This window comes from Euprymna scolopes, chromosome 38 (assembly GCF_053919585.1).
Source record: "Euprymna scolopes isolate OS-2025 chromosome 38, ASM5391958v1, whole genome shotgun sequence".
In the NCBI taxonomy this organism is placed as follows: Eukaryota; Metazoa; Mollusca; class Cephalopoda; order Sepiida; family Sepiolidae; genus Euprymna; species Euprymna scolopes.
The window spans coordinates 78,755,579-78,773,436 of NC_136519.1; the positions used below are offsets into that span (position 1 = coordinate 78,755,579).

Here is a 17,858-nt window from a genome sequence, read left to right on the forward strand (position 1 = left end):
ATATATACATATACATGTATATATATATATATATATATATATATATATATATATATATATATATATAATATGAAGCATTTTTAGCGGTGGCTAACTTTAAATTAAAATCAATCGCAGAAAAATATTTATCATTATTCAAATATGTGGTTTATTCCCAAAATTTATTTTACGCATTTATAATTTACATACAATTTAGAGCATATGGCTTCTGCGTATATGGCGTACTCTAGAGGTCTAATTTTCACAAACTCTATGCATTAAATTAGGTTGTATTTCAGCAATAATGCATCAAATGTGCTCCAAGTAGTCTATTGTGTCTGGTTTATCAGCATAGACATGGGAGTGTAAATATCCTCAAAGAAAATGATCTAATGTTGGTAAATTACATGAATGAGGTGGCAAACTGACAGGTTCATTTAAATTATTTGGGCATATACCCCCCCCACACACACACACATACGGCTCACATTTATGGCGTAATCTAGAGGTTGAATTTTCACAAACTCTACGCATTAAATTAGAGTGTATTTTGGGAAAAACGCATTGAATCCTGTCTTCCAAGCGATCTGTTGTGTCTGGTTTATCAGTGTAGACATAAAAAATAAAGAAATATCCTCAAAGAAAATAATTTAATGAGGTCAGTCGCACAAACATGGTGGCTAGTTGACAGTTCCATTTCGTGAAATTATCTGTTCATTAAATGTTTCAAAATGATTTTCAAAATAAATTTGGACAATTTGCAAACGCTGCTCGGGTTTCAATCTCTTCATGCAGCACAAAAATTTTATTTTATTACTTTAATTTTATTATCAGCTATTATTAAGATTAAGCCTTACCTTCTTTGCTCATAAAAATTAAATTTTAAATTTCCAGATTTAATGTTTCTTTCTTTCTTTGTTAGCATCAGTTATCATTAAGATTAAGCTCCCCCTTTTTTTCTTTTTCTTTTTTGTCCTTCATAATAATAAATTTGTATAAGTGATTATTGAAGTAAGCCGGACAGACATACGTTCATTTTAGGTATTTCGAACCAAACGTTATTATTTTTTCTTTAATCCTAATTTTGAACTTAATAAACCTAATCCAAGTTTAAGGTTAATTAATTTCAACAAAAGTCGGTTTGTTTCGGTTCAAATTCTGTAGAATCATCTCATAAAAAAAATTCATCTTTAATATAAATTATAAAGATTTAAAGTTGGGTACTTTTGCACTTTACGGACTGTGCTGAAATAATAACGTTATTGTTTAGAAATGTAACGTCACACACGTAGACACCGTTGCAAGGAAACAACCGACAAAGAAAGAATTCAACTTCCTTTTTTTTTTCAGTTTAACAACAGATTTACTCGTTTCCTCTCTCTCTCTCTCTCTCTCTCTCTCTCTCTCTCTCTCTCTCTCTCTAACGCGATCGTCGTTCTATCCACACGTTCTTCTTTTTATAATCTTTGGGGAGGGGCGTGACGTCACCTCGCACACAGCTCGGTCATTTGCATACATCTGCCATACGCGCGTCAGCATTCCGTTGCAGAAACACATTTTCAAACTTAGGGCAGATGGGGCTTTGTCAACTACTCTGCAATTTTACCTAACAATTTAATAAACAAAAGATACCGTAAAAATCAAATCACTAAACAATTTAATAAACAAAAGATACCGTAAAAATTAAATCACCATGTATCATCGCTTTTCGCATCAGTTGTGTGAAAAAGATGTTCCCAGTCTTTAACGGGTGATTATTAATGCATTGTTGTTTGAGGAAACGATGATGGGGTGCACAGGAGTAAGATCCATTTTGTCAGCAAATTTATCTTTTGTCCATTTTATTTTCTTTGCTTATTTGTTTTCAAATGACTAACATGAAGGTGAGAATAATCTGGAAAAATTCGGATGAAGTAAAACAGTTAATATACAAAATAATTTAATAAACAAAAGATACCATAAAAATAAAATCACCAACCAATTTAATAAACAACAGATACCATAAAAATAAAATCACCAACCAATTTAATAAACAAAAGATACCATAAAAATAAAATCACCAAACAATTTAATAAACAAAAGATACCATAAAAATAACATCACCAAACAATTTAATAAACAAAAGATACCATAAAAATAAAATCACCAAACAATTTAATAAACAAAAGATACCATAAAAATAAAATCACCAAACAATTTAATAAACAAAAGATACCATAAAAATAAAATCACCAAACAATTTAATAAACAAAAGATGCCATAAAAATAAAATCACCAAACAATTTAATAAACAAAAGATACCATAAAAATAAAATCACCAAACAATTTAATAAACAAAAAATACCATAAAATAGAATCACCAAACAATTTAATAAACAAAAGATACCATAAAAATAAAATCACCAAACAATTTAATAAACAAAAAATACCATAAAATAAAATCACCAAACAATTTAATAAACAAAAGATACCATAAAAATAAAATCACCAAACAATTTAATAAACAAAAAATACCATAAAATAAAATCACCAAACAATTTAATAAACAAAAAGTACCATAAAAATAAAATAACCAAACTATTTAATAAACAAAAGATACCATAAAAATAAAATCACCAAACAATTTAATAAACAAAAGATACCATAAAAATAAAATCACCAAACAATTTAATAAACAAAAGATACCATAAAAATAAAATAACCAAATAATTTAATAAACAAAAGATACCATAAAAATAAAATCACCAAACAATTTAATAAACAAAAGATACCATAAAAATAAAATCACCAAACTATTTAATAAACAAAAGATACCATAAAAATAAAATAACCAAATAATTTAATAAACAAAAGATACCATAAAAATAAAATCACCAAACAATTTAATAAACAAAAGATACCATAAAAATAAAATAACCAAACAATTTAATAAACAAAAGATACCATAAAAATAAAATCACCAAACAATTTAATAAACAAAAGATACGATAAAAATAAAATCACCAAACAATTTAATAAACAAAAGATACCATAAAGATAAAATCACCAAACAATTTAATAAACAAAAGATACCATAAAAATAAAATCACCAAACAATTTAATAAACAAAAGATACCATAAAAATAAAATCACCAAACAATTTAATAAACAAAAGATACCATAAAAATAAAATCACCAAACAATTTAATAAACAAAAGATACCATAAAAATAAAATCACCAAACAATTTAATAAACAAAAGATACCATAAAAATAAAATCACCAAACAATTTAATAAACAAAAGATACCATAAAAATAAAATCACCAAACAATTTAATAAACAAAAGATACCATAAAAATAAAATCACCAAACAATTTAATAAACAAAAAATACCATAAAATAAAATCACCAAACAATTTAATAAACAAAAGATACCATAAAAATAAAATCACCAAACAATTTAATAAACAAACGATACCATAAAAATAAAATCACCAAACAATTTAATAAACAAAAAATACCATAAAATAAAATCACCAAACAATTTAATAAACAAAAAGTACCATAAAAATAAAATAACCAAACTATTTAATAAACAAAAGATACCATAAAAATAAAATCACCAAACAATTAAATAAACAAAAGATACCATAAAAATAAAATCACCAAACAATTTAATAAACAAAAGATACCATAAAAATAAAATAACCAAATAATTTAATAAACAAAAGATACCATAAAAGTAAGATCACCAAACAATTTAATAAACAAAAGATACCATAAAAATAAAATAACCAAACCATTTAATAAACAAAAGATACCATAAAAATAAAATAACCAAATAATTTAATAAACAAAAGATACCATAAAAATAAAATCACCAAACAATTTAATAAACAAAAGATACCATAAAAATAAAATCACCAAACAATTTAATAAACAAAAAGTACCATAAAAATAAAATAACCAAACTATTTAATAAACAAAAGATACCATAAAAATAAAATCACCAAATAATTTAATAAACAAAAGATACCATAAAAATAAAATCACCAAACAATTTAATAAACAAAAGATACCATAAAAATAAAATCACCAAACAATTTAATAAACAAAAGATACCATAAAGATAAAATCACCAAACAATTTAATAAACAAAAGATACCATAAAAATAAAATCACCAAACAATTTAATAAACAAAAGATACCATAAAAATAAAATCACCAAACAATTTAATAAACAAAAGATACCATAAAAATAAAATCACCAAATAATTTAATAAACAAAAGATACCATAAAAATAAAATCACCAAACAATTTAATAAACAAAAGATACCATAAAAATAAAATCACCAAACAATTTAATAAACAAAAAATACCATAAAATAAAATCACCAAACAATTTAATAAACAAAAGATACCATAAAAATAAAATCACCAAACAATTTAATAAACAAAAGATACCATAAAAATAAAATCACCAAACAATTTAATAAACAAAAGATACCATAAAAATAAAATCACCAAACAATTTAATAAACAAAAGATACCATAAAAATAAAATCACCAAACAATTTAATAAACAAAAGATACAATAAAAATAAAATCACCAAACAATTTAATAAACAAAAGATACCATAAAAATAAAATCACTAAGCAATTTAATAAACAAAAGATACCATAAAAATAAAATCACTAAGCAATTTAATAAACAAAAGATACCATAAAAATAAAATCACCAAACAATTTAATAAACAAAAGATACCATAAAAATAAAATCACCAAACAATTTAATAAACAAAAGATACCATAAAAATAAAATCACCAAACAATTTAATAAACAAAAGATACCATAAAAATAAAATCACTAAGCAATTTAATAAACAAAAGATACCATAAAAATAAAATCACCAAACAATTTAATAAACAAAAGATACCATAAAAATAAAATCACCAAACAATTCAATAAACAAAAGATACAATAAAAATAAAATCACAAAACAATTTAATAAACAAAAGATACCATAAAAATAAAATCACTAAGCAATTTAATAAACAAAAGATACCATAAAAATAAAATCACCAAACAATTTAATAAACAAAAGATACCATAAAAATAAAATCACCAAACAATTTAATAAACAAAAGATACCATAAAAATAGAATCACCAAACAATTTAATAAACAAAAGATACCATAAAAATAAAATCACCAAACAATTTAATAAACAAAAGATACCATAAAAATAAAATCACCAAACAATTTAATAAACAAAAGATACCATAAAAATAAAATCACTAAGCAATTTAATAAACAAAAGATACCATAAAAATAAAATCACCAAACAATTTAATAAACAAAAGATACCATAAAAATAAAATCACCAAACAATTTAATAAACAAAAGATACCATAAAAATAAAATCACTAAGCAATTTAATAAACAAAAGATACCATAAAAATAAAATCACCAAACAATTTAATAAACAAAAGATACCATAAAAATAAAATCACCAAACAATTTAATAAACAAAAGATACCATAAAAATAAAATCACCAAACAATTTAATAAACAAAAGATACCATAAAAATAAAATCACTAAGCAATTTAATAAACAAAAGATACCATAAAAATAAAATCACCAAACAATTTAATAAACAAAAAATACCATAAAATAAAATCACCAAACAATTTAATAAACAAAAGATACCATAAAAATAAAATCACCAAATAATTTAATAAACAAAAGATACCATAAAAATAAAATCACCAAACAATTTAATAAACAAAAGATACCATAAAAATAAAATCACCAAACAATTTAATAAACAAAAGATACCATAAAAATAAAATAACCAAACAATTTAATAAACAAAAGATACCATAAAAATAAAATCACCAAACAATTTAATAAACAAAAGATACCATAAAAATAAAATCACCAAACAATTTAATAAACAAAAGATACCATAAAAATAAAATCACCAAACAATTTAATAAACAAAAGATACCATAAAAATAAAATCACCAAACAATTTAATAAACAAAAGATACCTTAAAAAAATTAAATCGCCAAAACAAAAGATACTGCAAAAATCAAATAACCAATAATTTAATAAACAAAAAATCGAATCTAAGTTGAGAATTCTATCTAAAAAATATAGCACGTTTCATAAACTGTAGAAGTACTCAATTTTATTATAATAGATTAACCTAAAACTGTCAGATATCAATCTTTAGGGATGACCGTAATTACAGAAGTTTATGCAGAAAGCTGACAGGTAACATCTCCACAGAAGAATAACATCTGGCTGTTTATGCAGAGATTTGCAAGGACATCGGTTTGCAAAATAAACAATACCCAGCCAAAAGCCACGCAGGTGAGGTGGCAGAGTCGGGTGTAAACATGCACTGCACTGCATGTTTTTGGCAATGCATACAAATGCTAGTCTAGAGAGTTCCACATCCTGCACCGTTCAAAGACAGAAAGCTCCGCATTTTATCCAGTGTAAAAATCATGTATCATCGCTTTTCGTACCGGTTGTGTCAAAAAGATGTTCCCAATCTTTAACGGGTGATTATTAATGCATTGTTGCTTGAGGAAAGTTTGACGGGGTGCACAGGAGTAAGATCTATTTTGCCAGAAAATTTATCGTGTCCATTTTATTTTCTTTGCTTATTTGTTTTCAAATGACTAACATGAAGGCGAGAATCATTCCGGAGAAATTCGGATGAAGTAAAACAGTTAAGATACAAAAGAATAAAAAATACTAACATTAATTAGTAATACTACTTAATAAAAATTAGTAAAACCTTTAGTAATAACCGTAGTAAGACACATCATAATAATTAGTAATTACTTTAGTAATGACATAAGTAAGAAACATCTTAATAATTAGTTTAGTGATAACATTAGTAAGATACGTTATAATTACTAATTACTTGAGTAATGAAATTAGTAAGACATCATAATAATTAGTAATTACTTTAGTAATAACATTAGTAAGACACATCATAATAATTAGTATCTACTTTAATAATAAAATTGTAAGACACATCATTACTAATTAGGAATAACATTAGTAAGGCACATCATAATAATTAGTAATAAAATCATTAATTTTTTTTTACACATGCATCACCACATTACCAAGGCCAATAGACCACTCGAGGATAAGGATTAAAGAGAGTACAGTAGAAATTGGACAATATAGTAATCAATTCAGTAAATTTGTTAACTTATATGGAACGGCTCATCAAGAACTTGCTTACGTTAGACTTGAAGACAACCATATTGTACTCAGACGGAAAGCAGAAAAACGGAAGACAATTCCACAGGCGTACAGTTCTAAGAAAGAAGCTTTGTTCATGGAATCTACGTTTAGGCCTAGGCAAAGATAAAGAAGGGGGGGAATTATTGATAGTGTTTTCAGCTAAACGAGTGTTTCTTGTGAAAGTTTGGCGAGGAGGGACCATAGACTGAAGCTCAGTCGAACACTTTCCATGAAAATAACGATACATCAAAGACAAACTCGCAACATCTCCTCTGTGAGATAGAGGTTGCAGGGAAGAGAAAAGGACATCTGCTACGATGCTACAAAGTCTATTTTGAACTCTATCAAGGCAGGACAAGTCCTTTCTAGCAGCTCCTGCCCAGATGTGGCAACAGTATTCCATCCTTGGACGTACCTGGCTCTTATATAGATAGAGAATTGCATCAGCAGTGAGATATCTACTGGATCGATAGAAAGATCCCACCATTTTTCCAGCAGCCTTGGCAACAGATTTGATGTACGTGTTCCATTTAAGATCAGGAGTAACGGTCAAGCCCAGAAGCTTGTCAAAACATGAGGCCTCCTGAAGACGAGAGACATTCATTTCAATTGATGCCAGATGTGGATCAGAGTGTTGATGATGTAAAGAGAGAAGCTTGGTTTTAGATGCATTAAAAGTAACCAACCACTCCTTTCCCCATTGTACTACGTGCTCAAGATCAGAGGAGAGAGAATCGGAGAGAGAATCGGAGAGAACTTGGTCATTTACTGTCTTAGATGTGTTAACATAAATGGTAGTGTCATGAGCATAAATGTCTACAAATGATGTAAGGATGTGATTTGGAAGATCATTAATGTAGATCAGGAAAAGAGTTGGGCCCAGGATGGACCACTGAGGGACTCCAGCATTAATACTGTGAGTTTCTGATTTTTGCCCCTCAACAACTATTATTACTTTAGTAATAACATTAGTAAGACACATCATAATAATTAGTAATTATTTTAGTAATAACATTAAAAAACACATCATAATTAGTAATGACTAGGACTGTGACAACAGCATATTCTTTTCATTGTTTTGACTCTCGAGTGTGTATCTGTTGATATCTTATATGCTTTTATATAGAGTGATGTGGTTCTCGGTTGATTAACTGTCTGACTGTGTAGGATATATACTCGAGAGTCAAAACAATGAAAATAATATGCTGTTGTCATAGCCCTAGTACTTACTTTAGTAATAATATTAGTAAAACGTATAATTAGTAATTATTTGAATAATAACATTGTAACAGTGCAGACGCCTGTATCGCAGCAGCAGCCAACGTATGCAAAGGACCAAGCCATGTGCGAGGTGACGTCACAGTGAGGAAGAAGGAAAGAAAATCATTATAAAAAACCCCAAGAAAAACGTGATTAAACATGTGGGCTGAGAGCGACAGGAAGTAGCGCATTCTAAACACAGTCGGCCAAAGACAGAGTACCACGTGTTCGACATGGCAGAGTCTTGTTAAGCAAATTGCAATACAAGAAGACTATTGAACAAGATACAAGGCGTTATTCTGTGTTGGTTGGTTGGTTGTTTTTGTTTTACGGCATATCAACCCTTTTCGGGTTATTTAATGCAGAATCCAAAGATTTTGAAGAAAATTTTTTTTTAATAGAATATATTTGTTGTTTTCATTTCGGTTTCTATTTAACCCATAGTTGGGACCCTAACAGGTACTACCACTCCGGGTCAGAGTGGACCTGGGAGCAATGGTAATTAAAGGGTGGCTCCACACTCTCCAAAGCCCACAAGCTGGGGCCCTCACCACTGGATATAGTTTAAGGTCATATCCAGGACCCCCATTGAGGGACTATTACCCTCTGCAGGGGGGCAGTCGGTGTATTCTAATACCCCACCGACAGGGCCGCGTTATTCTGGGAAGTACCTGTAAATAAACGTCTGTTGTGTTCAACTGAAAAAAGTGAGTTGAATTTTTTCCGTGTCTTTGTTTCCTTGCGACGGTGTCTCCATGTTAACACGTGTGTAACGTTATAAAATTAGTAAGATACATAATAATTAGTGACAACTTAAGTAATAACATTAGTAAGACACATCATAAATTATAATTAGTAACAACTTGAATATTAACATTCGTAAGACACATAACAATTAAGTAATAACATTAATAAGACACATCATAATAATTAATAACAACTTAATAACAGAGCAGTAGCTTAAGATAACCATCAAAATATGAATAACTTGAGTAATAACATAAGACACATCATAATAATTTATAACTTAAGATTATTAATACAAATCATAAAATATAAAAAACTTGAGTAATAAAAGTAAGATAATCATAATAATTAGTAATTACTTGGGTAATGACTAGGGCTGTGACAACAGAATATTCTTTTCGTTGTTTTGACTCTCGAGTATATATCTGACACAGTTAATCAACCAAGAACCACATCACTCTATATAAAAGCATATAAGATATCAACGGATACACACTTGAGAGTCAAACTTCGTAGCTTAGGGGGGGGGGTGCCCTTTTCTTTTCCCTGAAACCTCTTTCCCACAGAAGAGATGTTGCGAGCTTGTCTCTGCCTTATTGTTTTTTTCGTTTGTTTTTTGTTTTGTTTTTACATGGAGGTTACCGCTTATCAAGGCCCAGAGGCCACTCGAGGATAAGGGTTAATAGGTATACATTAGTCATTGTGATTTTAGCGTAGTAAACATTAGTGGGAATTTTGTAACTTGGATTACTTAGGGGGACGTTCAATAAGAACTTGTTCACGCTGGACTTGAAGACAATCAGATTGTAGTCAGCTGGAAAGCAGGCAAACGGAATAGAGTTCCACAGGCGAGCAGTTCTAAGAAAGAAACCCTGTTCATGGAATCTACGTTCAGGTGTAGGCACGGATAAAGAGTGGGGGTAATTGTTGATAGTGGTTCTGGCAAGACGAATGTTTTTTGTGAAAGTCTGGCGAACGGGGACCAGAGATCGAAGTTCAGATGAGCACCTGCCATGAAAATAACGATAAAGCAGGGACGGGCTCGCTACGTCTCTTCTGTGGGGAAGGGGTTGCAGAGAAGAGAAAAAGGGTCAAGCCCAGAAGCTTGTCAAAACATGAGGCCTCTCCAAGACGAGAGACATTCATTTCAATTGATACCAGATGGGGATCAGAGCGTTGATGATGTAAAGATAAAAACTTGGTTTTAGATGCATTAAAAGTAACAAGTCACCTCTTTCCCCATTGTACCACTTGCTCAAGATCAGAGGAGAGAGAATCGGAGAGAACTTTGTCGTTTACGGTCTTAGATGTGCTACCATAGATGGTAGTGTCATCAGCATAAATGTCTACGAATGTTGTAAGGATGTGATTTGGAAGATCATTAATGTAGATGAGGAAAAGAGTTGGGCCCAGGATGGACCCCTGAGGGATTCCAGCATTAATACTGAGAGCTTCTGATTTCTGCCCATCAACCACTACTCTTATGAACCTATCAGACAGAAATGATTTAATAATTGAGAAGACATTTCCAGCTATACGATAGCTGGAGATCCTGTGAAGTAAACCTTTATGCCATACTCTATCAAAGGCCTTTGATATGTCAAGAGCAATTGCCCTAGAGAGGAAGCCTCCACCGAGGGATTCGCTAATCCTATGAGATATAACTGTAAGCACGTTTGCTGTGCTCGTCTGAACTTAAATCTATGGTCACCCCTCGCCAGACTTTCATGAAAAACACTTGTCTAGCCAAAACCACTATCAATAATTTCCCACGCTCTTTATCTGTGCCTGAACCTAAACGTAGATTCCGTGAACAAAGCTTCTTTCTTAGAACTGAACGCCTGTGGAACTCTCTTCCGTTTGCCTGCTTTCCAGCTGACTACAATCTGATTGCCTTCAAGTCTAATGTAAACAAATTCTTGATGAACCGTCCCCCTTCATAATCTGATTAACAAAATTTCCACTACTTATGATTACTACGCTTTAATCCCATTAATTATGTATACCCATTAACCCTTATCCTCGAGTGGCCTCTGGGCCTTGATAAGTGATGACTCCTTTGTAAACAAAAAAAAATGCTCTTGTCCTAGCCCTAGTAATGATACAAGTATGAGAAATATAAAGATAATAAAGCACATTATAATAAAATAGTAAAAATTTGAGTAATAACGTTGGTAAGACGCATCATAAAAATTTATAACTTAATAACATGATAAAGACAAATAAAAAATAAGTAATACCGTATATTTCGGCATATAAGGCGACCGTCAGATAAGACGAGGTACAAAATTGGAGCAAATTTTAATAAATTTATTATATATCGGTTGTATAAGACGACTGCTAAATCATGAAACCATGTTTGTTTAATCAAGGTTAGAGATTGCAAACACCCGGTATCTTATGAAATATTGGTTTTTAAAGTTGATTTTTTAACTTTAAAGGGTCGTCTTATACGCCGAAATATACAGTAACTTGAATAAAACAAATTATTGAGTAACGCCAAGTGTGTGAATTCCGTTAAAGAAGCTATGATTTAATTTTAATAAAATAAAATACGCATCAAGTGCGCTTGAAAGCCAAATTACAACGCAATATAAATAAAATAAACAAATATTTTGTTATATAGTTCATTATTATTCTTGTTGTTATATCGTTCGTTGTTAGGACTTTTTAATAGTGAGAGTCTTAGTGAGATGTTGTTGAAAGTGTCTTAGAGAGATAGATGTTGTAAGAGAGATTGTCCGTGTTATGACCATATTCATATATATTAAATGTTCATGCTTAGAAATGTAGAAGCTCTTTGAGTGAGGAGATAGTATTGAGACAGTCTTAGTGTTCATATTGTGTATGTAAGATGTGTATGTAAAGACATTTTAAACCACATGATATACATAAGACATATATAACAATTTTCACTTTACCTTTTGGTAGAATTACAACACAAAGACGACGTTTATAAAAACACATGATGAGTTTATTTCTTCTCCCGACCGGTCGTGGTTTTCATCATCAAGAATTCAAAGCTTCACATATAAAGTTTCAAAAGTGACCGTCTCGCTTCTAGACATTCGAATCCCAACTGCCAACTATCGTCTGTCGTCCTCAAACTCCCTCTCTGTTTCTCCCTGCTTAACTCTAAAGTTTTCTAACTATATCGAGAACTTCCCATTCTCCATGACGTCATACACATGTTAAAACATGTGTCTTCTTTAACGTGTTCTGGAAATGCGTGTCCAAAACTTTTTCCTTTGTTTACAAAAGGAATTTCAACCTATATTCTCAGTAACCTATATTTCCAATATGTTAAAAACATGTTTATTATATTATCTTGTAGTTGCATTCTTTCAATTGAATTTTCATAACAGAATTGACAACGCACATTCTTTTCTTGAAACTATTTTATCTCTAAGCTAAACAATGGTTTGTTTTACATTCCATTTTCTAATTCTCTCTCGTAATCTATTTCTAAACCTAATTTACGAGTTTCAAACTTCGTCTATTCTATTTCATTTTCATTTTAACTAAATCTCTCTATTTTTATACTTACATGAAAAGGGGACAGCCCTTATCATGTAACAATTTTACTTGTTTGAAATTTAAAATTTAAGTATAGTTCCGTTATAGAAGGTTTATATTGCGTTGTAATTTGGCTTTCAAGCGCTCTTGATGCATATTTTATTTTATTCAAATTAAATCAACGCTTCTATAATGGAACTCACACACTTGAGGCGAATCTCTCGTAGCCAACGCGCCATTGCTGATATTTCAAAATACAACCGCTGAGAGACAACATACGGATCTTTACTACTGACTTTTCTTTCTCTAACTTTACAACATGGCAAGAAAGAAGAAGAAGAAGAAGAAGAAGAAGAAGAAGAAAGAAAGAAAGAAAATACTGAGGATGGAGTTTTACTCCAAAATATATTTGAATTATAAATTTCAAACAAGTAAAATATTTATTTTCTTTATATTGTGTTGTGATTTGGCTTTCAAGCGCACTTGATGCATATTTGATTTTATTCAATTTTTTAGTAATAAAATTATAAGGACAAAAGTATAATCATTAGTAATCGCAATACATACATATATTACAATAGAAAAATGCGAGCATGAAAAGTAATATGGTTAAGCTTAAACATGGAAAAGTAAAGGACTAGTTGTTAAAACTGGAAAAGAAAAGGACAAAATATTCTAGTAAAAATATAATAAATTTATAACTTCAAATATTGCAGCATTAAGAATTGATTATATAATGTTATAAATTGAACTTTAAAAAAATTATGCTGCAATATTTTAAGTTACAAATTTATTATATTTTTTACTAGAATATCTTGTCCTTTACTTTTCCAGTTTTAACAACTAGTCCTTTACTTTTCCACGTTTAAGCTTAACCATATCACTTTTCATGCTCGTATTTTTCTATTGTAATTCATGATTTTCCAGGCTTTTAGTAAATTCACTTGTTCTTTGTTTAATTTCAGTCTTATTTTTTTGCCCCCCATAAACATAACATACACATATGTGATAACAATCTACGGCACTCGTCTGCTTTCAATAAAATCACCCAATTATCATGCTTTCATTCTTTCATTCTCTCTGTTTCACTTGTTATTTCTCTTTTCGCAAGAGCAGTGAATTTGTAGCAACAGTAGTCGCTGAAGCAACGTAGTTGCTATGGAAACCAGTCATAAAAAAGTCATTCAACTCCTTACGGTTTTTTTATGAATTTGAACAACAGTAAATTCATCATGAGTTTTGTTTTACTGAACGAAAATTTGAAATTTTTTTTTCCACAATATAGCTGAGAAAGTGATATATAAACTGATATAATTGTTTGAAATTTGGTCAAAAATGAGTGAGTGGTTAAGCTTTAAAGCAGTTACAAATGACTAAAACTGCCACTTAAACCATATATTCAAACACTATCATGTTTGAATGATAAATGGCGAATAACAATAGCAAAACTAATCTGTATAATAATATATGCTGATTCTTTCTTTAATTAGTCTGTACGTTACGCTTTGAAAATAAAGCCAAATTTTTAAAAGCCTAATTGTTTAAAAAAAAAAAAAAGACCAAATTCGCGAAACTTGACTTTAAAACGGTCAATCTGGCAACCCTGAACAAGAATATGAGAGTGACCTCCCTTTGATACAGCTTGCTTTTTGAATATCATTATAATATGTGAACATTGTTGTGAGGATATGAGAAAGGAACTTGCAGGGATTTTGATATGCAGCTGTGTTTCATCGATAAAAGAAGTCAGGGAAAGGTTATGCGAGAAGGGAACATTTGAAAGAAACAGAGCAACAAAAAAAATGTCAAGAGGTGCTCGACTAAAGGTGTAAATTAAAGATTGTGTCTTACAATATGATTTTATTATTTTTATTGAACTATGTAGCACAATATTACTTTCTGAATATTTATTGGTACTTATTAATTTATCTCTGTTAGGTCAGTTCTATATATCAAATAGAAAGGACACTATTTTCATAAAAATGTTAAAATATTTTACTGCATGTTATTGGTTTTTCTGTCCCTTCAAAAATTTTTTTTGCACTATCTGCCTTATTAAAACATATCTGTTGATCAAATATATTTCTTATTCTATGGAATTCCCACAGGTCCTGCTAGTATTAAATATTACTAATAATAGTGCGTATACAGAAAAGTTACCGTGCTATTTTCTTTTTATATTATTTTCAAGTTAACTTCAAGTTCTACGTTATCTGTTTTTGTTAAGTTGTTAGGTGAAAGTAGTGAATGGTTACAAAACACAATCTTCGGCAGGTTAAGAATGGCTTTCTAAATAATAATGTTATTAATTTAGCACGGTCCGTATTCTGCATAAATACGGTAATAACATTAATAATACTAGTCTCAAAAATTAGTAACCTCTTTGGTAAGACTAGTAATAAAATTATTAGTAACTTTAGTAATAAAATTAGTAATAAGTCGAGTAATAATTTCAGTAAGATAAAATATAAATAAAATATAGTAATAAAATTATTAGTAACTTTAGTAATAAAATTAGTAATAAGTCGAGTAATAATTTCAGTAAGATAAAATATAAATAAAATATAGTAATAAAATTATTAGTAACTTTAGCAATAAAATTAGTAATAAGTCGAGTAATAATTTCAGTAAGATAAAATATAAATAAAATACAGTAATAAACTTATTAGTAACTTTAGTAATAAAATTATTAACAAGTTAAGTAATAACTTTAGTAATAAAATTAGTAATAAGTCGAGTAATAATTTCAGTAAGATAAAATATAAATAAAATACAGTAATAAACTTATTAGTAACTTTAGTAATAAAATTATTAACAAGTAATAACTTTAGTAATAAAATTAGTAATAAGTTGAGTAATAATTTCAGTAAGATAAAATATAAATAAAATATAGTAATAAAATTATTAACAAGTTAAGTAATAACTTTAGTAATAAATTAATAATAAGTTATAATTTCAATAAGACTAGTAATAAAAATTACTTATAACTTTAGTAAAAGATTAGTATAAATTTAATAATTTTAGTAAGATTAGTAATAAAATTAGTAATAAGTTTTGTAAGATTAATCATAATTAACTCGATTAGTGTTACTTACAGAATGGTGTTTGAGTTCGTTTTCCTCCTTGGAAGAACTTTGGCTCACCGGATGCCAGACAGTTCTCTTGGAGGACACGATCAATGTCCCTGAAAAAGTCAACAAGTCACCAACCTGAGAGAATAAAGTATTCACAGACATTTCTTCCCATGTTTCGCGAAAACCATTAAATCGCCATCATTGCGTTTGTTTGTTTGTTGGTTTGTTTGTTTTAGAAAACTGAATTCACTTTTAGTTCTCGTAAGAAGTTTTGAACTTAACGATATTTTAGCAAATAATCATATCCTTAGAGAATTACAATCGCGTTTTCTCTCCTTTGAAACATTCATCGGTTTTCACACTTTATTTCTTTTTGACAAAGAGATGTTATCCCGAAATATCAAAGACACCCACCATCCTCCTATAAAAAGAACAACAAAAAAAAACAGTAAGTCTTCATTTACTGATTTTATATGTGATGTTACATGCAACATTGAAAAATAAACAGACGTACGATATTTCACTATTCTACAAGATTTCCATCTGTTTGTCTATTTTGTTCATTCTCCACACCACTTCTCACACCGGTAACCGCATTGCTATAGCCTTCTAATACACTTATATATTTTTACAAGCAATCATTCAAGCAAACTACCTTTCCCCATTATATATATATATATATATATATATATATATATATATAATTACTTTTTACTATAATAATTAAATACCTACAGACACTAGTGTTTCATCCTTTCGGGAATATTCAGTGCAGGGTGTCACGATTACTACCAGTCGAACGATTCGAACCCCGTATCAAGAGACATCTCCGGCTCGATTAGCGGAGACCTAATCCATTCGGCTACCATTAACCGCTTGAAATAACGTTGAATTTTAAACATCTTAATTTTAAGTGTTCATTTACGTCAGACAGACAGTGATCAAATCGTTATACGATGATCTACGCATAAGAGCTAAATTGACCGACTTTTGATTCAACTGAAAGTGCTCAACGATAAGAAACGAATTTCTTAAAGGGGCTGTCATAATTATTTTTTACTATAATAATTAAATACCTACAGACACTATATATATATATATATATATATATATATATATAAGAGTTATATTTGGTAAAAAAAAAAAAAAAAAAAAAAAAAAAAAAAAACAGGCGGAAAAGTGCTCGATACGTTGGTAGAGCTAAATATGCTTTTATTATTTAAACCTTGGGAGTATTTGTCACGATATTTCATCAGACAATTTCAGCCAAAATAAAAAATTAATTAAAAATTGTCTGATGACATAGGCTGGATAATTTGTTTATCCAATCTATAGAAACAATCTTGTAATGATTTAAGCAAATACTCCCAAAGTTGAAATAATAAAAACAATATATATATATTAGCATGGTGACCCGACGTTGCCCGGGATTGAGTGATAATCAACGAATGTTTCACACTTCCATAATTTTTTATTGTCATTTTTTAATCAAATCGATTGTCTGCTCTAATTAGGGACCCATCACGATGCACTGGGATGAAGCTTCACATGCCTCTTGTAGTGAAAAAGTTCATAATATATATAGTAGTCTATATTGCACTGTAGAGAACTTACTGTCGATTTTATAAATTTATTTTTATATATAATGGTTTCAATTAAAGTTCAAAATGCAAAAGTCAAGTATCATGCTTCAATTGTGCTCTTAACAGAAACATTCATTTTGAACGTGCCCTTGTCATATCAAAGAACCTACTGTTGAATTTATATGCCTGGCATTACTGGTTGTGCGGTGATAATGGCTTGAATTTAAGTTTAAAGTGAAAAAAAATCAAGTATCATGGTGAAATTGTGCGTTAAACACAAACATATATTTCAAACGCGCCCTCGACATATCAAAGAACATACTGTTGATTTTATATGTCGGGCCTTTCGGCTTGTGCGGTAATAAAACTTCTCAAATGCATTTATGATGTTAGATTGTGTAAGGTGTTAACTTTGGTCCACATCGCCTGTTTCTTCTTTCATCG

General features: G+C 29.3%; 1 protein-coding gene across 3 annotated transcripts in view; it reads right to left on the reverse strand.

Moving 5' to 3' along the window:
• The window catches only part of LOC145263207 (uncharacterized), a 255,323-nt gene that overhangs the window by 167,156 nt on the left and 70,309 nt on the right, over window positions 1-17,858 (reverse strand). For all 3 annotated transcript variants that reach the window (XM_080120282.1, XM_080120283.1, XM_080120281.1), the window contains exon 3: window positions 15,853-15,941. In XM_080120282.1, coding sequence (XP_079976408.1) covers window positions 15,853-15,941 — 89 coding nt within the window. The remainder of the gene's footprint in view (window positions 1-15,852; window positions 15,942-17,858) is intronic.